A 23,987-nucleotide genomic window follows, 5' to 3' on the forward strand; every position below is an offset into this window, starting at 1 on the left:
GATTATTTTCATAAAAACTCAGCTGAAAGCTACAAGGGGCCCATGAAGGCTCTGGTATTGTCTGCTTTTGAAAACATCATGAAAGGGTGGCTGGTGGGCTACTTATGGAATTTTAAAACATTTAGAAGTGAGTGGCACCTTTATCCACCTGAAGGGCCTTCGACAGTGCTTTCTATGTCTGATAATATGGTTGGTGTGGGAAGTCCTTCTGTATATGTGTTGCTTTCATTGGTTAATGAATAAAGAAGCTGGCTTGGCCTGTGATAGAGTAGAGCTAGGTGGGGAAAACTAAACTGAATGCTGGGAGAAAGAAGGCAGAGTCACAAGATACCCTGTAGCCGCCAGAGGGGAAATATGTGAGTTGTCAGCTGGAATCTTGTTGGTAAGCCATGAGCCTCATGGTAAAATAGAAAATAATGGAAACAGGTTAATACTAGATGTAAGAGCCAGCTAGCAATATGCTTAAGGGATTGGCCAAGTAGAGATTTAAATAATATAGTTTCTATCTGGAGTCTGGGCAGCCAGAAACAAACCAGTTGCCTCCTACCACACATGGTGGCTTGGTTTCTAATCCATTAGTGAGCTCCCTAGTGTTCATTTACCTTCATAACTGAGGTGTATGCAAGTGTGGCCACTGTATGGTATTTATTTTTTGCTTCTGTTTCAGTTTTTGCAGCAGGCTGTCATGTAGCCTAGGCTGGCTTCTGGGCCTATGTGGGTGAGGATGACTCTGAACCCAAATCTTCCTGCTTCTGGCCATGGTGCACTGAAATTACAGGCATGTGCCATACATCCAGCCCCTCTTCTTTGCCACTTGCTCATTCCTGTGTGATATATAAAGGGCACACTCCTCTGTGTTTAGCTCCATTTATGCTGGAAAAGGTTTATACTATGTTTCAAAGTTTTAAATATATGCATTGATCTCTAAGTTTTACTTAATGACAACCACCACCACCCAAATAAGGTCTTGATGTAGTCCCATGCTAGGTAGGATGTCAAAGTTGAAATATATTTCTACTTGATTCAGCCAGACAGACACACCTGTGGAACCTAGGTGGTCCTTCAAAACTACTTCCTTCCCCAGTAGCAGAGCCTGAATTGAACTGGGTGACACAGGCAGGAGCTGGGCTCTGTGTTGGGCATTAGCCTTTAGACATTGTGACATTATTACTTTCTTCTACAAAGTTCATACTCAAGAACCACACGAGCAAGTTACAAATCTCTCTCTCTCTCTCTCTCTCTCTCTCTCTCCCCATTGACTACCCTTTCTCCCATGGACTTCCTCTCCTCTCTATCATACTTTCCTGGCTCTTAAAAGATTAAGACCATTGCTCAACAAAAACAAACACTTGTTACAAGTTTCTGTTACTGATTTTTCCCATTGATTATTTCTCACTGTTAGCAACCGGCCATTGTACCGCTCACCTGCTGCCTCTACCTCCTTGACCTCTGGGAGACTGTCCAGGACCATCACACAAAAGGTCTCTTGGACCCTCACCCATCCAGAATCCACAAGGCCTCCAAATGTGAAAAGAAGCACGGCTGATTGTCACCTGCAGAGGTCAGGAGTCACTTCACAGACACCAGTTCTGTACCACCTAGGGTTTCAATGTCACGATACAGACATGCAGTCACCCTGCCTAACAAAAAGTATCAATGCGTCTAACCCTCAGCACGGGCACTGAGCCAGACCAGAAAGTGGCTGGGTGCTAGGTGACCTGTGAAATGTTTCTTTTCCTATCTGTGGTAGATAGACACATTCAGCTCTGAAAGGCTTTAGCAAGCCAACTGGGAACCTCAGCTCTGCAGAGGACCCCTCAGACTCCCTGAACCTCCAGACCCTCTCTGCTCCGGAAACCTTCCTTACCTCCTGCAGCTTGACCTCCTCAGGCTGGAGAATGTCCAGTATGCCGCTGCTCTGAATCTCAGGGAGGTCTTGCCAGAGGTTGAACCTCGAGTGGGGGTTGCTGAGCAGGCATATCTGAGGCAGAGCCCTCCTCTCAGGTGGACTGGCCAGTTCCTCCTCCTCCTCTTCCTCTTCTTCCTCTGGCATGTCTTCCCCAGCCTGGGACTCATCTGAGTTGCTTTGTATTTCTGCATCCTGTTGCCTCCGGGTTTCGATTTCTTGGAGGGTCGATTTGTCTCTATACTCTTGGTACAGGAGCCCTGAAATCAGAGTTACAACAAAGACAAGAACAGGAGGTCAGGCGAAGGTCCTTTCGAAGCTCCAGGCACATACAGAGGAAGCCAGCACACCCTAGGCCCCAGCAGCAGCTCTGGCCCTGCAGGAGAGACCACCCATCGCCTTCATTCCTGTGGAAGAGCAGCATACGTAGGTTTCCTCTGACAAGTAAAGAAATCCCTGAGTAGACTCAAAATCGCTTTTCCCACGCACACTGGAAAAAAAAAAAAAACAAGAATACAGAACTTGATGTGTTAATAAGTATGCTTACAAAATTGATGGAAATGTCCCAATTATGTTTCAATCTCCCACCAGGTTCCTTTCTCCAGCTTTAAGTGTTTCAGTATTAAGACGTGTAGTCTGTACATCCTGTGAACTGGGAGTGGCTATGAGTTTTCATGTTGAATCAGTGTCTCATCAACTGAGCCCAAAGCCAAACTGCTGTCTCCGCTACTCACACTTGAGGCGTATTCCCTGACCAACCACATTTAAAAACAAATGTGACCCAAATCTCAGGGAGGATGCTAGGGGTGTTGGTGGATCAGTGTAAACTCAGCACCTCACGGAGAAGAAATGAGATGAACATTTGGGATATTCTGGATACAGAACAAAGTGACAGTCCCTCCACACAAGCTGGCAGGGACAAGGTGTGGGATACTGCCTGCCAAGAGGCAGTGGGAGGGGATTTACTCCAAGAGTCTTGCAGGTCATGCTACAGAGATAGAACTCTGCCTTGAGAGCCTGTGCAGACCCCAGATAGGCACGTTGATGTATCTGTATGCACGGCAGGGAGGATAGGGCCCATGGCACTTCCCAGGACTATAAGGGCAAGGGCATCAATTAAGCGGGGGCAGGGCAGAGACACGGCACGGTTACAGGGTAGAAGAGGAGCCCCAACAGCTAGCTGGCACTGGATCATGAACAATATTAAAGTAACCAGTTTGGCAAGAGCTCTGATAGCTTCATCGGTGGAGGTAGGGGGCAGAGGGCTAAGGTGACAGAGAGATGCAGGTATATTTGGAGTGCCCTGGAAAAGGTAAGATCCGCTAAGTCAGAGCCTTGCAAAGTCCTTGCTGTGGAGGCAACACGGACACGAGCTACTATTCCTTCTACACATGGTTCGGAATTACGTCTAAACAGCAGAAAGGGGGAAAGGAGAAGGAGATCACCGTGCAAGCCCTGACAGCAGCGGGATAAATAGCATTCCCTGGCAGGAGTGAGTCTGGCATAAATCCATCCCATGAATTAAATTATTTGCTTCCGACACTTGGTGACTCTGTGACTGTACATTATGAAGCCTCTACAACAAGGCAGGACAGCCCTGATTTCCGAGGATTAGGATCCTGTGTTTTTACAGTTCTCCTAGTCGCAGAATTCAACATGGAGTTCATTGCCCGGAGGGATGCTAAGGAGCAGCCAAGTCCATGCTGAACCCCACTTAGAGTATGCTCTCCAAGGACGGTCTAATGTCACCTCAGAAACCAGCTTAACATACGCACACCATACACACATGAGTGCTGGTTTTGTGAACGCTGGGGTGCACATGTATGTGCATGAACATGAATGTATGCATGCATGCATGTAGGAGGCATGCACCATTCTTCAGGTGCTGAGCACCTTGGATTTTTTATTCTTTTGAGACAGGGTTTCTTATTGGCCTGGGCTCATCCAGTAAGTTAGGCTAGCTGGCCAGTGAACCCCAGGGGTACCCTTTAGCGGCCTCTCAGCACTAGGGCTACAAACATGTGCTTGCATGCCTGCCTTTTAGTGTATCCTGGGGGTTGAACCCAAGTCCTCATAGTTGTCTGGCTAGTGTTTTATTTTCCTCTCAGCCCTCTATGCTAACGATCACGCAGAGACTCTGACCACATTTGCTGGGGCTACCTCTGGATGACTTAGCAGAGGGGGTGCTTAGTCATGGCTGAACACCTTTCGAAATCACCATTTCTAAGCTTCCAGAAAGCATCTAGCTTAGCATGTTTTAAAGGCTCAAAAGACACATGCCACAGCCAGCACACTGCGGGCAAACACTACCCCAGACTTCTCAGTGGCGCATGTACTGACAGGAGACAAAAATACCAGCACTGTGGGTAGCTGTGTTGAAAATGGTATTTCTGAAAGAGCTTCACAGTGGACGCCGCCTCTTCCCGGTCCCCTCCCACCGCTGCTTTCCATTGGAGAGGGGAGGGTTGGTCTGGACATTCTGTGCTCAGGGAAGTGGATGGGGACTGATGGAGGCTCTCAGCTCCACCACCAGTGGGTCTCAGTATCTGCATCTGCACCACTGGAGGACCGAGGTCTAATTCCTGCTCCTCTCTCCCACTTCCCACCTCCCTCCCTCCCCATTCCTATGCTGGGATCTGGAGCCCAGTGAAATCATCTTAGGAGGAAGGGCCTTTTGGGAAGAGGGTCCCCTGGGTGTAGCTCCAGGCTGGAGGGTGCTGCAACTGTTCCTTCTGCCATGTGGGATCTTAGAAGATCCACGAAGCAGAGAGAGCAGCCCTCACCAGACACAGTCTCCTGGCGGCCCGGATGACTGACTTGCCGCAGAACTCAGAGGGAAAGCATCTAAAACATTATAAATTGCCCCGAGCTAAGATTTGGATGTAGCATTTTCCCCCACAGGCTCATGTGCTCCTGCTCGTCTGATTGGTCTCCACTGTAGCAAGGTGAAGCCTCGCTGAAGGTAATTAAGTAACACAGGCATCTCCCCTGAAAGGGTCCATCTGAGCTGTAGCTCAAGAGCTGGTAGTTCTACAATCAACTGTCTGGCCCGGACCTCTCCAGCTTCCCTCTCATAATCTTGCCTTGCTATCATTCCCTGTGTGTGCCATGGCCCTCATCAGGGACAAGAGAAACTGGTGCCCTAAATAACCGCTTTTCCAGATAAGGGTCCTAGCCTCAGGAATTTTGTCAGAGCAACACAAAATATGCCAAGACAACCAATCTAAGGTATGAATTAATAATCTAGTCAATGAGACAGAAAAAGGGAATATCTTCTAAGGCTTCCTTAAAACGCCACCTGTGGTCCTTGAATAAGAATGGGCCCCATAGGCTCATATATTTGAAAGCTTTGTTACCAGTTGGTGGACTGTTGGAAAGGATTAGGAGGGGTGGCTTTTCTGGAGTACGTGTGTCCCTATTGGAGAAGGCTCATACCAGGCCCAGAGTGTCTCAGTGTCTCAGTGTCTCAGTGTCTGTCTCTCTCTCTCTCTCTCTCTCTCTCTCTCTCTCTCTCTCTCTCTCTCTCTCTCTCTCTCTCTCTCTCCCTACTGTCTGCCTGCCTGTGGATCAGGATGCACCTCTAAGCTATTCCTCAGCTCCAAGCCATGCTCCCCATGCTCCCCACCATGTTGATAATGGTCCTCTGAAATATTAAGGAAGCCCCAATTAAACACGTTCTTTTATAAGTGGCGTCTCTTCACAGCAACAGCACACTGACTAAGACAGTCTCCACCCCCAGTAGACGCATGAAAACAAACTGCTCTCCCTGCCATTACACACCTTGGCTTAAGGGTGTGGTTTAGCCACCTCCTAACAAAAGCCCTAATAAAGGAGGGGATGTACCACAGCTGGGTGACCGTGTAGGTGAAGGAACCAACTAGTGAACCTTTCCCCTCTCGACTCATTAAACGAGATGGGCCACCTCCATGGCTGAAGACCCTTTGCTTCTGGTTATTGCTACTTCCAGCCAAACACTCAACACGAGTCACGTGCGAACATTTCAGAGGGCCCCCCACTTTTCCGAGGTGCACTCCAGCTCTCGCCTTTCTGGGGTTACCGTGATTACTATTGTCTAACGCACCATTTTTTTTATAATCTTTCATTTTTACCTTCAAGTCTTTCTCTTAAATTCTAATTTCCACATAAATGGAACAGGTTTATCTCGTACAACCCTTGTCCTCAATGCACTGTGAATGCCTTGTGGTTTGGTTTGTTGTTTCCTATCTGTGCCTCTAGTAAGCGTCCCCTTGGGTGTTAACTGTCCCTGTCAGGGCTCAGACTGTCATCATCTACAGGCAGAGCAGAAAGGCTTCACCCCCGTCTCTTACTGAAATGGTCTGTACTGGGTTGGCCATGCTCTGTTAGGGGGGAGCCCCCAGTTCTCCTGACCAAAGTACTCCACCCCATCCCACTATTCAAAATCTCTCTTCCTGGAGAGAAAGCATTTTTCCTTCAAAGCTTCCAAGCCTACTTGTAAAGGGCAAGCTACTCACTTATTATTTAACACGTAATGTCTACATGCCAAGCACCCTGTTCAGTGCCAGAGACAACACACAAACACGGTCGCAAGCATTCCCGGCACCTTTCGCTGGACTGGTAGAGAACCACAGAGATAAAACCAGGGTTGGGGTAGTTTACCCTCGGGCAACAGTGTCTCTAGCCTCCTGCTTCCTCCTCCCAGGGCCCTGGTAGGAAGCTCTGAGCACAAAAGAGTAGCAGCCTCCCTAAGAAGTCTTCCTACAGCTGGGTTTGCTCCACATCCTTCCTGGAGACCTCCCAGGGTTTGGCAATGGAAGATAATCATTACATTTCATACATATGATATATATTGAGTATAAGTATATTCAAACTATAAAGTCTGTATTTAAGAGAATAGACTGTTGGTGGCTTTGAGAACATCCCAGACTATTTTCAAAGCGGTTTGCATCGTTTTCTGATTAAGAGAACCATTCACAGGTGACCCTGGTGGTAACAGAAGAACCAGTGGATTGCTACTACATTTCTTTTCAAGCGCAAACACTTCAGCTATTGGGACACCTGAGTTCTCTGAGCACTCCCTGGGCTCCCTCCAATTTGTGAGGAGTAGGACCCCCAAAAGTGCTGTTCCCTTAGGTCCATCCTGGGCAACCTTCTGGAAAGGGTCTCTTCGTCTTCTGGGAGCTGGTGGTATCCCCGCCTCTATCATTTCCCCTCGTGCAAAGAGGGCACCGCCAGCCTGGCTCTTCCCAGAGCTCCTGAGTACAACTTCAACTCATGACCACCTTTCCAGGTCCTCTCAGAACCTCCCTGATGCAGCCAAGAAAGGCTTCATCCTCTCTCTTCAGCCAGGCTACTCCATTCCCTGACTGTGAGCAGAAGCAACCAGAAACAGCGTTTTCTGCAGGAAAGGGCTGGACCAAGAGTGTTCTCCAAGAGACACTAGGATCAAAACCCACTGCTACAGCCCAGGTCTCAAGCTTCTAACCCTAGCACTCAAGCTCTTGAGGCAGGGGCCCTGCTCGAGGTCCAGGCTAGCCTGAGCTGCTGAGTAAATTCCAGGCCAGCCAGGGCTGCCGTGTGAAACAGTCTCACAAATAAAGCGCAATCCCCGGCTAAATTAACCCAGTGGTGCAGCACTAATAAAACACAGCAGTTCTGCCTAGGAAACCTTTAGAACAACTCATGTCAAAAGCCGCATGCCTGCCCGGCAACCAGGGACGCCCAGAATCCCCCAGACTCTCATGGCCCAAACGAGTTGCTGCCGGCCCGGGACTCTCACCTATTTGTTCAATAAGGTTTCTCCAGGAATCGGCGGGAATGGGATGGATCATCTGCAGGGCCTCAGTGAGCGTGGTGGGGCTGTCGGTGAGGGCCGGGCACTCCTCGGGTGTGGTCCCATTTCCAGGGGTGGAGGATGACTCGCTGTAAGAGAGGGAGGAGAACGAGGGCCGTTTATTTTCAAGCAACGACACACCTTGGCTAGATCGCAAAAGGCGACTCTCCGTGGGCACAAGCGGTTGCTGGCCAGGGGTACTGCCTTGCGCGCGTCTAAGTCGAGGGGGCCACAGTGGCCGCCACGTGTCCGGGGCCAGGCGAGCCCTACAAACCCTTTTTGTCACTATACCAGGGTGCGACGGGGTGATTCACTCCCACACCAGTCCGCCCAAACCTTCATGTTTTTCGAGCTCGCGGGCAGGCATCGGAAACTTGGCCAACCCTGGCCGCTCTGCAGCGCGGAAGGCCGCCCCAACGGGTCCTGCCAGCGGCTGCCACCCTAAGCCCTTCTCCGTCGCGCGCTCCCTGGTCCCACTCGGGGCTCTGATCCTCCACTCCCAGAGACTCGGAGTGCAGAGAAGGGCGCAGGGCAGGATACGCGCGCTCTGGGCGTCCAGGGAGAGGGTCCAGGAGGCCGCCCCACGCAGGGACTGGGTGCTAGTAACCTAGACCAGGACGCACTGCTCTTCTTGGGGAATGAAGGTCCGACGGGTTAGAGTTAGTGGGGGACAGCAGAAACCCCGGGGCTAGGAACCCGAATAGGCCATAGAGGTCCGTGAACATCGCCCGGGACGCGAGTGGGAGGAAGTACGCAGGGAAGGCGTGCGGGGGCCGGGATGCTACCGGTCCTCACCTGCCGGGCAGGTGTCCCGCCGCCGAGTCGCGCGTGTCGCTCTCCGAGGTGGAGCTGTCGTGGTCCACGGCGCAGGCGGCGCTGAAGGCTGCAGCCAGCAGCTCCATGGGGACAGGCGACGGGACAGGCGTAGAGGCCGATGGGGGGCCACGCGGGGGGCCCAGGACCCGGCCGGAGGCAACACGCGGGCTCCGGAGAGAGGTCGCAGCGCGCGCGGCTTGAGCCGGAGCTGCCGCCGCCGCCGCTGCCGCCACTGTCGAGCGCTCCCGCGGACGAGAACGCGCCTGGAGGCTCCCAGAGTTGCCACGGCAACGGGCCGGGCGCGCGCGCGGCGGGGGCGAGGCCAGCGGCGGCGGGGTGGGGGCGCTGGGGCCTGATGCACCCGGACCAGGGGGCGGTGACTCCCCACAGGGACCGGAGCCCCGCGGCGCCTACCTCCCCCGCGGCCTCTGGGTGCCGGGAGACGAGGGGACATAGGGACTGCGAGCTGCTTCCTCCAGTCTCCCACTCTTACCCTACCGGTGGGCCGGTTGCGGCAGCTCCGCCTGGGTTCCTGGAAGGACCTTCGGTCCCATCCCTAGATCTGCACCTTGCCTACAGCGGGGACCCTTGGCAGTTCCCATTAGAGCTGAGTCTCTTGGATCGCGTCTCTGTCACTCGGCCTAGAGAATGGATACCCTCTAATCCCAGTTGGAGGAGAAACAGTGGTGCTCCCTGCGCTCCTGCTCTTGACCCTCACGGTGTGTGGGGTGGCTAGAGAGGGACCCCAGTGCAGATGTTTCTCTTGAATGAATTTGTCTACTGGAGCAATCTCTCCCAGCGACCCCAGAGGATGGCAGACCGTAATTAAAGAGAAAGACCGAAGTTCCCTGAAACCGCTCGTAGGATTTCCTGCCCCTTGGTCTTTGAGCTCTGCTCCTACTGTTTGTTAGCGCAGATAAGTGAGAAAAGTAGGTGAGTAGCATAGCACAAGCTCAGCTCCACTCAGAGGCAAGGGGAGCGTGGGCCAAGGCACGCAGCTCTTCCATCAGAGCATCCATCCCGCTTCCAGGTCTGGTGTGAAGTGGGAATATCTGGAGGGCCTGCTGCCTGGTCCCCTTAGTGGGAGGCCAGCCTACTCCTCTTGGTCGGTGTCCAGAGGACAGCTGCGTTTCTTTGTCTGAAGCAGCTGTAGCCAGTTCTGTAGGTACCTGCGAGTGAGGGTGGGGTCCAATTTTCCTATGCAGGGCTTTACGGAACCGGTTCCTGGGGGTTTGGGGCAACCATGCTAATGGTTGTTTTGCCCCCATTTTATGCGTGTGAGTATTTTGCCTGACTGCATATATGTGCCTGGTGCACTTGGAAATTACAAAAGGGCATAGGATTTCCTGGAACTGGAATTAGATGATTTTGAGCCACCATGTAGAGCCTGGGAACCCAGCCCCAGGTCCTCTGCCAGAGTAACAAGTGCTCTTAACCACTGAGTTGCTCCAGCCCCAATCTTGGCTCACTCTTGGATGCCTCAAGGGAGGCAGGGCTGGACCGGCAAGAGAAACAGAAAAGTTTAAGTGAGGGGAGGGCTATTTTGCTGGAGGAGGGTGTTTAATTTTGATTGTCATTTGACACAGCCTAGCACCGGCAGACAGAAGTCTGAAAGAGGGGTTAACTGTGGAGGGATGGTCTTGTTAGGTTAACAGAAGTGGGAAATCCCAGTCTGCCTTTGGCTGTGCCATTCCCTGTTTGGGTCACGGACTGTGTAAGAGTGGAAATAAACAAACAAACAAACAAAAACAAACCTAAGCTAGTGGTCCAAGCACGCCCACCTCCTTGTCTCTCTGCTGTTAATCTTGGGTGTGATGTGACAAGCTGCTTCAAGTTCCTGCCTTGACGTGAGTCAGATAAACCCTTTCTCTCCTCAGTTACTCTTGGTCTGAGTGTTCCAGCACAGCAACAAAAATGAAGGCTCAGCAGGAGGGCTCTGCCCTTCCCAGGTTGCAGGAGTCCAGAAGTCCCGTCTCTCCCTTACTCAGTGAAGGGGATTAGAGGTGGCGTGAAGCCCCCCGAATCCTGAAGCTGCAACTCATCCCTAGTTCCCTGTGATGCAAGGTTCTCTCAAGGTCTTATGGGAGTTGAGAGACAACCTCGGGGTCTTCTTCCCCAGCCCTGTATCTGCCTTCGTGTTTGCCTCCTGGACACTGCTCACCCAGCCTCTTCCTTCTCCAATTCTATTTGCTCCATGGCCGTCCCCATCACTTCCATCCCAGGCTCTGCTCTGGCTGCCATGAACCATCAGAGATGGGGCAGCTTCTGCACAGCGCGAGTCTTTTACAGCTCTGGAGGCTGATGTCTGAGGTTGGGAACTGTAGAGCTCTGCTTTCTTACTGCATTCTGGCAGAGAGGGAGGGAGGGTGCTCTCCAGGGTTGGGTTGGCCCATTTATGAGGGACCCACTTGCATGTGATAGCTTCCCAAAGGCCACATGTCCTAATAGCACCATATTGTGAGGATTATTTCAACATGTGAATTTGGAGAATATATTCAGTCCATAGTATTCTTTCACTGGAGCCTCCCACCCCGAATTTATTTCCACATACTCAAACTGCATTTCATTCATCCAAATAATACAACCATCCTAACTTCTTGCAGTAACAGCCCTAAAGTCTCATCAAAATCAAGTGTGGTGGGCAGGATAATTCCATGGTATAGTTCAAGAACCTGGGCCGGATGCCCATTCCCCAGGAAAAAGAAAAACCAACAATAACAAGTTAACTATGGTTCAGACCCAAGGTCTGGTTTAGCCTCAGGTAACATTTCTCGCCAGTTGTGAACATCCAAAATCAACCATGAAAATGCCCTTCTAAATATAGTATTTGAACAGGTGGGTGTTGGGGGCTGTGGACCCCCACACCCTGAATTTCTTGTAAACAACTTGCTTGTAGCTGCTCTGAGCAGAACAACATGTTTTCCTATGTTTGCAGCTGCTCAGAGCACGAGACAGGGGAGTGGTGTTTGGTGGCTGCAGCTGAAAGATCGGATCACGAGAGCTGGGGCGTAGCCAGAGCACTACGTAAGCTGCCCCTGAACACAAAATACTTGGCATTCTTGTTTCAAGGATGACCTGTGTCTCTGTCTGTGCCCCTGTGGTCTTTGTGTGTTTAAATCTCCAGGCCCCTTTCCTGGCTTGTGAAAGTCCCTTAGTGCAGGCGCCACACTACGGGCCTAATACCATAGTACACATAGTAGCACGGACGGACGTTACAGGTGGGAATTTATGTCCCAGTTCCAGAAGGGAGGAATAAGATTGAAGAAAGAGGTGATGGGTCCCAAGGAAGAATCCTGGTGTGATGGTCCATCTTCATTGTCACCTTGACTAGGTCTAGAATCATCATGGATACACACCTTTGGGCGTACCTAAGAGGGCTTCCAGAAATGATAGGAGACCCCCCATGAGAGTGGTTAGCACCATCAATGGACTGAGGTCCCAGGCTCAGGGAAAGGAAAAAGCTAGGTGAGCAGTTTCATTCATCTCTCTGTTTCCAGCCTGTGGGATACAATGTGGCCAACTGCTTCATTCTCCTGTTGCTACCGCAATGGACAGCACCCTCCAACTGTGAGGCAAAATCCTTCCTTCCTGAAGTTGTATTTGCTGGGAAATTCTGTTTTGGATGCAAGAGCGGCAGCTAAAACACCTGCTCAAGCAAATTCCATGTGGCTTGGGCATGGATCTCTCTGGATTGTGGCTCTGCCTTGCGCATCCCTGGAGAGGTGGTCCGGTCCTCCCTTGAGATCACCTAGTGGGCAATGTTGCCTTGCTGCTTGTTGGGTTGGTTCATGCTGCAGCTCTCTATGGTCTGCACTGAGGCCCCACCAGGGTTTGCAATGTCCAGGCCACAACTCTATCTGTGATCCTTAAAGAGTAGACCAATGATTCTCAACCTTCCTAATACTGCAGCCCTTTAATACAGTTCCTCATGTGTGGTGACCCCAACCACAAAATTGTTCATTGCTATTCCATAACTGTAAATTTGCTACTGTTATAAGTTGTAATGTAAATAACTGATCACAGAACATCTGACCCAAAGAATGCGCCCCACAGGATGAGAAACCCTGGAGTAGAGGCAGCTCTGCCCCAGCCTGGACTCTCTGTTCTGTCACTAGCCCAGGGTCAGCCTGAGAGCTAGCCTCGACTCCTGTGCCTTCTAGCACATGCTAAGGTCTTGCTAAGCTCCATAGATCTGCCCAAACCCCTCAGAACAATCTTTTTCCTTGGTATCTGAACTTTCCTCTCAGGATTTTTTGGGCCTTGCTGTCTGCCTGCCTAACTCCAGGTTCAGCAAGAGACCTGTCTCAGAGGAATGAAGCTGAAGAGAGTGATACAGCTGGACCCCCGATGTCCTCCTTTGGCCTTCGTGTACAGGTGCACATGAGGCATGATCACTCCCCCATATACATACAACGCACACGCATCCCACGTAGTCACATACATACATAAAAATGCTTTTAAACTACCTTTCCTCCATTAGTCTTCCCCCTCTGTCCTCTTCCTAAGCTGTGGGCTGGATTTTAAACACTGCCATTGGAGCTCTGTGACCAGAAGGCAAAGCCCAGCCCCCTCCTGTAGTCGGAGCCTCCCAGTGTCGCCCCCAGCTCTCCAGGCAGAAGGATACATCCCCTCCCCCTGCCCAAGTTTTGACCTGGGCTTACTTTCCTAGGCTTTTAAGAACCATTACCTCTTCTAGGACCTTGCTGCCTTGGTGATACCTTCCATCTGGAAAGCTGTCCCCACCCGCCCCCTTCCCTTCGTCCCCAGCGGCGGCCGCTTGGCATTGGGATGCTCTGTGAAGCAGGCATTCCTGGGAAGAGCATTTCATGGGCAGTGAGCAGAGCCCGCTGGTTTGCATGGCTCTGATGTGGCATGAAGTGGAAGCTGTCACCTTCGCACTCTCCCGCACCAAAAATACCACGGCGAAATTACATACATTAACATGAATATAATAAAATCTTCCAGTTGAAAAATAAGCTAAAAATATGCTCCTAATTATAAAATCAGTTTAGAGACTCGCTGAGTTCTGAGACATGTAACCTTAAGCTAAATTCCCCATGTTCTAATTCCCATCATATTTAGGGCTTATTAGGCAGGCTATTATTAAAATCTCTGCTTCCCTGACATTTTTCTCTGAATCATTCAGAAAGCAAAATGCTAGGAGATATTTCTACCTGGCTGACACACAGTAGGCTCTCTATACACACGTAAGAATAATTTAATGTTGTTTTTTTAAAACAGTATTTTTCTGGCAGTTTGTCTAAGAATTATTTATATTTTCTTTTAGGTCACAAGTATTGGCCTTTTCTTTGTATGGCAAACTCCAGCTTTTAGGTATCTTTGTTTATGCTTCCTGAGCCCTAGGTCTCCTGGGTGCCTCATGGCACTTTAGGAAGCAGATTGTGATGGCTAGTGTCCTAATTGTCAATGTGACAATCTGGAGTCCTCTGAGAGGAAACTCTTCAACTGAGGAATGGCCTCCAACAGAGAGATTGTATTGATTATTAATTGATGTGGGAGGGACCAGCCCACTGTGGTCAGTAGGGTTTCTCAGGAAGGTGGTCCTGGCCCTTAGAAACTAGTTAAGTATGAGGCAGGGAGGGATCCAGAGAGCCAGCAAGCCAGCTAGCAAGCAGTGTTCCTTCATGGATTCTTGCCATCAGTGATGGATCATTACTTGGATGTGTAAGTAATAATAATAATAATAATAATAATAATAATTGAATCCTCCCTCCTTTGAGTTGCCTTTGTTGGAGTTTTATCACAGCCACTGAGATGAAACTAGAGCAGTTAGATTAACTCTCAACTCGACCCAGCTGAGAATCACCCAGAAAGAGCATCTTAAGAAGGGAAGGTCTAGATGGATTTGGCCTGTGGGCAAGTCTTGGGGGGCAGGGCTAATTGACTAATTGGTGTGAGGTGAGCCAGCCTGAAAGTGGATGCACTACTCCTTGGTTTGGATCTTGAGTTGCATAAAAGTAGAGAAAGCTGGCTGAGGGCTGAGCCTGGTGGGTTCCTCTGCTCTTGGCTGTGGATGTGCTGTGGCCAGCTGTTTCAGGTTGCTGATGCTCACACATTCCCACAGTGATGGACTGTGAATGAACCCCTTCTCCCCTAAGCTGTTCTTTGTTAGAGTGTTTAGCATGGCAACAGAAAGGTAACTATGTCATACATCACAGTCCACATGACTTTTGTGGATAAGGAACCACAGTTTACTTTTCTAAATAGGGGATTAAGCCCAGAGGCCTTTGCATGCTAGGCAAGCAAACCCTGTACCCCTGGACCTATGCTCCAGGTCTTGAAGACACAACTTTCTACCTACCCATTCTATTTTCAGAATCATATTGTATGCTGTCGGGCTGGTCTATCTCATAGGGAAAATTCCTTATGTGTGTGTTTATATAAAAGATAAAGATATATTTTTAAATATAATTGTATTCCTCTGTGGTAGTTTGAATGTAATTGGCCTCCATAATCCCATACAGAGTGGGTATGACCCTGTTGGAAGAAGTGTGCCACTTGGGGGCGGGCTTTGAGGTTTCCTATGCTCAGGATACTGCCCAGTGTCTCAGTTGACTTCCTGTTGCCTGTAAGATGTAGGACTCTCAGCTACTCATCCAGCACCATGTCTGCCTGCATGCTGCCATGCTCCCTGCCCTGATGATAATGGACTGAACCTCTAAAATAGTAAGCTTCCCCTCAATTAAATGTTTTCCTTATAAAGGTTGCCAGGGTCATAGTGTCTCTTTACAGCAACAGAAACCCTAAGACATCTTCAGTATACATTGCAAACCTCAAAACTCCCAAGAGCGTTTGTCTGTATCCTTCATCTATAAGTACAATTGCTTATTTCTGTTGCTTCATGGGATAGCCTGTATGTTTGAGACCGTCATGTGTCACAGGAATGGTCTAAACAAATTCAGCCAGGTTCTGTGGAGAGAATTCAGTGTACCTCAAAAGAGGTCTGGCCTTTGCCTGACTCTTCTGGGAAGTGAATTCTGAGCTGTGGGAGGGCATGGCTAAAGAGTATGTTTGCTTACTTGAGGGCTTTGGAGCACAAGGTATGGGTTCAGACTTCAGAGCTGAAGACCAAGATCAGCTGAGTAGCTATCAAGTTCCCACGTTCCCTCCCTACTCAAAAACTGAACATCGAGGCTCAGGTGAGGTCCTCTGGTTGGCCGTTCTCTTCCTCCCTCCCTCCCTCTCCCCCTCCCTCCCTCCCCCCCTCCCTCCCTCCCCCCCTCCCTCCCTCCCTCCCTCCCTCCCTCCCTCCCTCCCTCCCTCCCTCCCTTCCTTCCTTCCTTCCTTCCTTCCTCTCTTCCTTCCTTCCTTCCTTCCTTCCTTTTGTATGCACATTGCCATTCTAGGCCTAAGAAAACACTGTCCTAGGAGTCAGGGGAGAAGAGAAGACCTTGGGTGTTTATCTCAGTGTGGAAGTCTCTTGGCTCCGCCCTGCTCATCCCTCTGTTGACTTGAATGTCCTTTCCTGGTAGCCACTACAGTGGTAGTTTAATAGCCATCTGTGGAGTCTATGAGTCCTCCCAGCAGATTATTCAAGCTGAGGGTGGCCTCACAGCCCCCCCCACCCCCATAGGCTTGTAATTATCCCTCAGTTTGTACTAAATCATGGCAGCCAGCAGCCGCGGTTCCTCCCAGCCTCCCCTGCTGCTCTTTCCTCTCCTTCCATCACCCACCAGGTGGGTTCCCCCCAGCTCGCTCATCCCACATGCCTGATACCCTCAGTGTCTTCCTGGCAATTCACTGTGTGCTGGTGTCAATGCCCAGGGAGGGTAAGGGCAGTGGGGTAATGTCTGACATAAGCTGGGCCCTTATCTCTGTTAGTACCTCTGTCACCCCTGAACATCTTGGGTATCATTGTGAGCTGTGATTATGCAACCCCAGCCTCCTGCACATCTTGGGGCCACTGAGGGAGACGTCAGTAAATACAAGGAACACCATTAGGCGTGAGCTGTAGAGCCTGGCTTTAGATGTTTCTCTGTGGCGCAGCAGCAGTGGTGTTTGCATTGCATCTTGGGTATCTTTGTCCAAAGCCTCCTTCAGTTGACTTTCCCGGGAGGGAGTTAGCAGCTCCCGCAATGAGAGCCCCCAGCTAAAAGGAGGTAGACCCCACATTGCTGAGAGCGCTCTGCAAGCTACTTCCCAGTACACGATAGAGAGCGACATGGCTGTTGTCGCTTGGTGGGAGAACGCATAATTGGCTGAGATGGAGATGGTGTTGCCAGAAAGATCCACATAGTACAGGAAAATATGCTTGGGTCTGCTGTAGACTAGTATATTAACTGGGCAAAGATGTGTTACGTTTGTTTATGCGGCAGAATATCACTTTCACTGTGTAAAGGTGTGTTACTTTCGTTTATGGCTGCAACTGTTTAACGATGTACGAATGAGTGTTTAATTATGTAAAGATGTGTTGTATCTACTTCACCTTGCCTGTCTGAGGCTCCTGATTGGTCTAATAGGGAGTTGAACAGCCAATAGCTAGGCAGAGAAAGGATAAGTAGGAGGAGAAATATAGACTCAAGAAGGAACAAGGAATGAGAGAAGGAAAGAGGAGAGAATGAGAGACACACCCGGGGCAAGAAGCCAGGCATCCACCAGCTGGACAGACACAGAGAAGCCGTAAAGCAAGCTATACAGAAGGAAGGAAGGTAATAAGTCCTGAGGCAAAGGTAAATAAAGAGAAACAGGCTAATTTAAGTTTAAAAAGCTAGCCAAAAACATGCCCAAGCTAGGCTAAGCATTCAAAACTAATAATGATAAGTCTCCAGGCCATGCTATCAGAGCTGGTTGGTGACCCAGAAGAAAAAGCCTGGTACATGGGTCTCTGGGTCTCCAACTTGCTATGTAGTCAAGGAGGACCTTGAATTCCCAATCCTCCTGCCTCCACACTCCAAATATTGGGATCACAGGCGTGTACCACCACACTTGAGTTTTATTTGGCGCTGTGATTTAAGCCCAGCGCGTCATGCTCGCTAAGCAAGCCCTGTATATACCGAGCTACCCTCTACCACATAAGACATGAAAGAAAAACTGTGCACCCATAAAGTAAACTTGAAAGGATGGCATGTAGTTAAGAAAATTAATCATTAGGAAAGAAAATTAATCATTGGGAATCATAACTGAATTTTAGAAAATGGGCTGTAAGCTCTGGGGTAGCTTACAATTTCATTTGGAAACAACCACCTTGCCCTTACTGTCCTGTTGACCTTGGCTTGTGAGCAGTGGCTGCCTAAGGGCTGAGGATCTCGCAGAAAGAATAGTATGGTTTTGAAGGAGATGAGCCATGTTAGAGACACAGGGAGGTGTCCATCAAAACGCCCAGTCCCAGGTCCTCGCCTGTCTGTCATGAGGCTTAGAAAATGGTTTCCTTTCCTGGAATTCAAAGTTTTGTAGGCAGATGTTTCAAAGAAAAATTGTGACAGCTCAAAAAAAAAAAAAAAATCAGAAACCCAACAAGGGGTTTTTAAATGCAGAGCAGGTGGTCGCCCAGGCTGCATGAAGACCCAGAAGGGTCCGGCCCCTGAGAGGGTGGGAGTGTGAACTGGCCTAGCTTTCCCGAGGGCAGCCTGGTCTGTATGCTGCAAATCTGTGATTGTTCCTGCTCTCCAGAGAAGACAATCTACTTCTAGGAATATATCCAGCGAACTATTATGTCTGTGCAGAGAGAAATCGCTGCAAGGATGCACTATTTATAACTGCAGCACTTAGAGCTGTGTAAATATCCAGTTACTGAAGATCGACTGTGTGTGCACGTGTGTGTGCATGTGCATGCATGAGCCCATCTATGTGTGTGTGAAAGCCAGAAGTCAGTGACAGGTGTCTTCCTGAATTGCTATCTCCTCTCTCTCTCTCTCTCTCTCTCTCTCTCTCTCTCTCTCTCTCTCTCTCTGACAGTCTCTTTAAACCTGGAACTTGCGGATTAGGCTGCACTGGACGGTGAGCAAGGGCTAGGGATCCTCTTGTCTGCTCAGTGCTGCGGAGGTCAGCTTTTCACGTGACTGCTGAGGATCAGAACCCACGTCCCCATGCCCGTGTGGCAAGCACTTTACCCACTGTCCTCTGCCCCAGTTGACTTAAATAGTGACATATTTCTCCTATGGGATACTGAACTGCTAGAATGCTTTTTTAGAATAATATTTAAGAATCTGAAAATATGCCTATGTAGCTTAATACATTATATAGATGCCTATATGATTTTATAGTTTGAAAGCAAATATTATGACATCTGGCTTGGTTTAATTTTTGCTTTCAGAGATAGGGTCATACTCTGTTGCCCATGCTGGCCTGGAATTCACTATGTAGTTCAGGCTGGACTTGAACTTGGGGTTTTTCTGCTTCAACCCCCAAGTGCTGGATTATAAGCACACACCACTACATCCAATTTATTTTGCTTATAAGTCAACTTTTAAGCATGGAATTTTAAGTTTTTGAGTTAAAGGACGGATGGAGGGGCCAAGGGGATGTTTCAGTGGTAAGCGCACTTCCTGCAGGAGCCTAAAGACAGAGTATGAACGGTGAAGGAGAGGACCTGCTCCCCACTAGTGCTGTGGCATGTGGCCCTGCCCCCGCACGTGACATGTTTCATACATGTGATAATAAAGAAATAACTGGGGGCGGGGGAGGGGCGAGCTACAAGAACAATTACCAAAAGTATTGTACTGTACTTGTAGCTGGCTGGCTGGGTTCTGCGGGAACTTTCTTCTTTGTACTCGTGTGTTTAATTTTTTTCTACAATAAATGTGTCACTTACATAATAAGGGGGAAAGTTACTTTAAAAACAACATCAATCTTTTGATGTGCATAAATTTAGAGCCCGAGTTGAAAGTGCGCTGTAACTATGGGAGATCACGATGAACTGGGAAAGGGTGGGGCTGCTTCTGCCGTCTCCCAATTTACCTGGGAAAAATATCTCAATCTGTCATGTCCATCAATCTCTGGGGGGAGGGGAACCCTTCAGTTTCCAGAGAATCCTGAAGTCAAAGTTGACAGTGCTGTTTCCTGGCACTGTTAGCATTAAGGCACTTACCAGATACTCTGATCTGTCCGTTAAAAAAAAAAAATAGTCTCTTTTCCAGAAATTGCCCTTTTCTTTCCAAAAATTATGGCGTAGGTGTTGTAATCAGAATGTTGCTTCCATTTCAGCCAGAGCTGTAGTTATGGACACTCACTACCTCTCGTTGGAGGTGGGATCCTCCAGCACCCCTGGCTCAGCTCCATGCCTCCCACTTGGCAGATGCCTCCCCTCTTAGAAAGACCCTGTCTCCTGCTCAAGAGGCAGAGCTGGGGTCCTCTTAGGGTCTGATCTCCCTTGATTCGAGAGTTTATTTGCTTAGAGAGGAAGAATGGCCGGACTGGCTCTGTTTCCTTCCTGAGCTTCCAGGCCAGGTGTCTGACACACTTCTGAGGTTCCTTGATTGAAACCAACCGGGAGGGGAGCTGTGGGGGAACACGACCCGACTAGCACCCTTCAGCAAAACTCAGCCGCAAATGCCATCAAACCCATTTTCTTCTTGGCTATTCATATAAATCTCTCTTCCCAGCTCCCTTGAAAGAAGAGTCCCCTTAGCCAGCACGCTATTATTTCCCAGGGACAAGGTCTGTTTGCCAGAGCTGTTACTCCACTCCTGTTCTCCCCCTGCTGCCTGGTGCTGCCTTCCTGGGTCTGACCAGTGGCTGCCGCTTTTTGTACTTTTAAAGTCATGCCTCATTTTTTCCATGCAGCATGTTACATTTTTTTTCCTGTTTCTAAAATGCTGTTCAGCCCTTGGAGTGGCTTTGATTTGTCACAGTGAGTGGGCTCTCCTGGCCTGGCCCCTCTCTCTGCTTAGCTCAGGCTAAAACGATGACCCATAGAGGGCTCCTTTTCCCTTCCTTTTTTGTGGGGGTCTTAGAGGAGGGTCCTTGACTTGGAAGCAGCACAGGCTTCCAAATGGAATTGAAATTTGTTCCCGAGGAAGGGACCTCAGTTGTCAGTAGCTATTGTCCTCTAAGAAGTGATGGGCTCTTCCCAGGAGACGGGCAAGTCTGCTCCATGGGTATGAGTCAGAAAAATGACAGCATAGAATGGAAAATTCCCTTCCCTGGAAGAGCACCTTGGAGCATGCCTGTCCCCTCTCCAGCCAAGCCCTGGATCCAGCCACACCCCATGCTCCTTGTGGGTGGCCATCACTCCAGTCTCTTAAAGATAGAACAATATGAATTTTCTTCATTAAAATCTATTGTGACTATAAAAACATAAGTCAGAGAAGTATGCAATGACACACGCTTCTGTTGGGAGGATGAAATCATTCCAGCCCCTATGGAGGGGAATCAAGCAAAAACTTCTAGACGCATGCTTGCATGCGAGCAGCAATTCTAGTCTAGAATGTGCTCTAGAATACGGAACAAGAAATGCACAAAGTTAGTTAATTGTGGCATCATTTCTCAGAGCTCTCTGTTGGAAACAACCTGTGTCCCCACCAAAGAAGACTGGCTGAACACATTGCAATAGCTTTATACCAGTCAATGAGATGCAGCTGTAGGAATAAGCTTGAGAGAGGGGGCACCAAACTCATGATGTCCAGGGTTGAGCTGAAGAAGCAAGGTTGGAAGGAGTGTGCAGCTGCAATTGCAACAGAATGGAGACAGAAGATATTAAATGGCAAGATGGTTCAGTAGTAAACACACTTGCTGATAAGCCTAAGGACCTGAGTTCAATCCCCAGACCCACATTGTAGAAGGCGATAACTGAGCCATGCATGTTGTCCCTCTGATCTCCACATGCACACTGTGACATATGCATGTTCACACACATAAGCAAATGTTGACCATACCTTTTAGACATGTATATCTTCATCCCTGAGAATAAACACCAATGTCCAACAACCAAAATCATTATTTGGCTAATATGTTCAACCAGGATTTTACCAACTCGCCTTAGCACAGACACACACACCCCTTTTCTCTTTAAAAACACACTTCTACAGAAAACACTTGCTGTTGCTGCCACCACCTCCGCCGCTACATTTGCAGGCTCCCCTCTACCCTACTTGTCCCTCTAGGGTAATAAATCTCCTTTATGCTGAGAATTTGGTGTCTGGGTGTGCCCTGGACCAACTCCAAGAGGGCTGCCTTCCTTTACAGTGATATATTTCTGTAATTTAAGCATTTAGAAATCATAAGTTTGAAGCCAGACTGAGCTACATAGTTGACACCCTGTGACAAAAATAGACCAATAGGGGCCAGTGAGCATGCTCAGTGCGTAAAGGGACTTACTGCCAGTCTGATGTCTTGAGTTTGATCCCTGAGATACACGTACGCATGCATGCATACACACATACAAATAAAATATAACATTTTTGAAAAGGTTAAGGAAGGGCACCAAGTGTGACCCAGTGGGTTTCATTCCATCACCTCAAAAATCAAAGTTGGGGGTTGGAGGTGTGACGTAGAGGCCCCATTTCCAGGTTCTGTGACTTGAGGGGTAAAGATGCTGAGTCTAGACAGTACAGGGATGAGGGGTGAAGATGCTGAGTCTAGACAGTACAGGGATGAGGGATGAAGATGCTGAGGCTAGACAGTACAGGGATGAGGGGTGGAGATGCTGAGTCTAGACAGTACAGGGATGAGGGGTGAAGATGCTGAGTCTAGACAGTACAGGGATGAGGAATGGAGAGCTTTGCCAGTTCCCCAGCATAACTCAGGAACTCTGGGTACCAGTGCCAGCTGCAACGTGGGCCCCTCAAAGCAGGGCTCTCTGTCTCTTTGAGCCCCTGCTATGTCTGCAGTGTCCTACAAAGCTGGGATCACAATGGCTACTCAAGGAGAATGGCTGGGCCAACTGGAGCATCTCAGGGCTGAGCCTCCACATCTGGCTTCTTTTAGTTGAAGATCAGGAGCAGTTTTTATTGTGTTTCTATGTTCAGATGTCAGGGAAGTCAAGTCAGTTTGTATCAGTTTGTACTCAATCACCAGTGTCTCCTTGGTGCTCATTCCAATATCAGAGATTTGTTTCTGAAATGTCAATTTTCTCAATGAAACCAATGTCTTTTTCTTTTATTTGTGAGTTGGCTTTTAAATGGCTTTGTAGTCTGGCGAATAATCTTTTCATGCCTTTTTCTGCTTCCAAGTTTTGGATGTTTATGGTTTTTCTAATGGGTTTGTAAACACAGCGTTGTTTCCATGAATATTTTACATATATTTTTAACATGACCCATTTCCACGAAAGGAACTAGCATCTAAGGGTATGAGAATCAAGATAGCAAAGAGGGCCAGGGATGGTGGCCCATGGCTGTCCTGCCAGCACTTGGGAGGCTGAGGCAGGCACATCACAAGGTCAGGACCAGCCTGGGCTGTCTAGTCAATTCCAGTCTAGCCTGAGCTGCACAGGAAGGCATTTTCTCAGGCAAACAAACAAGGAGAAGGCAGTGCTGGGAGCTGCTGTGTGCTGAGCATGGGCTGAGGGACAGCGATGAAACATCTGTCCTTCATGGCTCCCGCTCATCCTGAAGGTGAAGACTGGGGAGAAGCGAGCCTCACAGGTCTTGTGGTCCAGCCCTTGCCTATGTGCTGGCAGGACAGATGAGTTCCAGAGAGCTCTGCAGACCGCGACAGGTCCAGAGGCTAGGGTTGGGGGAGGGAACTCACATCCTCCCTGCCTCTCTTCCAGACTCAGAGATCATGTGACCTGCAACTGTTGCTATGAAGCCTAGACCTTGTCTGTCACCGCAGCCTCTTTTTCATGAATATGTGATTAACTCCACAAGCTTCAGAGAAACAAGAAAGGGGCAACAGCTGATAGATTTGTATTGCTAGCTGCTCGGGGATGAAGTTATTATTAATTAAATGGCCATCGGCCATCCCCTGTGAAGCCCCAGCAGAAGGCTAGGCTCCAAGCCCCACGTGTGACTATGGCTGACATCAGAGACCCGCAATACAGTAGGCCCCAAGAATCCGATTCGGAGAGAGCTGATGGTCCTACCAGGTCCTTCTGGAAAGATCTCTAAAGAATTTGCTTTGTGGACACTCCTGTCAGTGCCCTGGCAAATGCTTTTGAAAAGTCATTGGATCAATCACATGTTTGAATTTATCTGCATCTATTTTCTTGGTTTAAGAATCATATTTGTTGATTATGGGAATGGAAGAAGGAATAATGCTTCTTTTTTAATTTGAAGGTGGCAGAGTTCAATATGGGTGTCTTGATTCAGATTCCTGGGAGAGCCAGGCATAAGACAGTAAGGCAAGTTCCCAGAAGCCCATGAGGGTGTTGAAGCAGGCATGGGGATAAGGAAGAAGCCAACCTTCTTGCATGCCATCTTGATGTCCTGGTCTCAGTTGCCCCGAGGAGAACACAGACTCCCTTTCAGAGTTCATCCCTGCCTGCTTCAGAGATGTCGGCAGCAAGCTAGTTCCTCCTAAGGGCTGTAAGGAACCGGGCCAGGAAGGTCAGCTGCA

The 23,987-nt window shown here is 49.1% G+C and overlaps 1 protein-coding gene across 2 annotated transcripts in view; it reads right to left on the reverse strand.

Annotated features, from left to right (window-relative positions):
• Positions 1-23,987, reverse strand: part of Ngef (neuronal guanine nucleotide exchange factor) — a 99,248-nt gene that overhangs the window by 34,122 nt on the left and 41,139 nt on the right. The window contains exons 2-4 of one of the 2 annotated variants that reach the window (XM_050123155.1): positions 8,514-9,175; positions 7,665-7,807; positions 1,868-2,166 (exon numbers count right to left, since the gene is read on the reverse strand). In XM_050123155.1, the coding sequence (XP_049979112.1) occupies positions 1,868-2,166; positions 7,665-7,807; positions 8,514-8,620 (549 nt within the window). In that variant the 5' untranslated portion in view covers positions 8,621-9,175. The remainder of the gene's footprint in view (positions 1-1,867; positions 2,167-7,664; positions 7,808-8,513; positions 9,176-23,987) is intronic. The other variant, XM_050123154.1, reaches the window with a different exon arrangement.

Source organism: Alexandromys fortis, unplaced genomic scaffold (assembly GCF_014885135.2).
Source record: "Alexandromys fortis isolate MF-2015 unplaced genomic scaffold, M_Fortis_MF-2015_v1.1 scaffold_213, whole genome shotgun sequence".
NCBI lineage: Eukaryota > Metazoa > Chordata > Mammalia > Rodentia > Cricetidae > Alexandromys > Alexandromys fortis.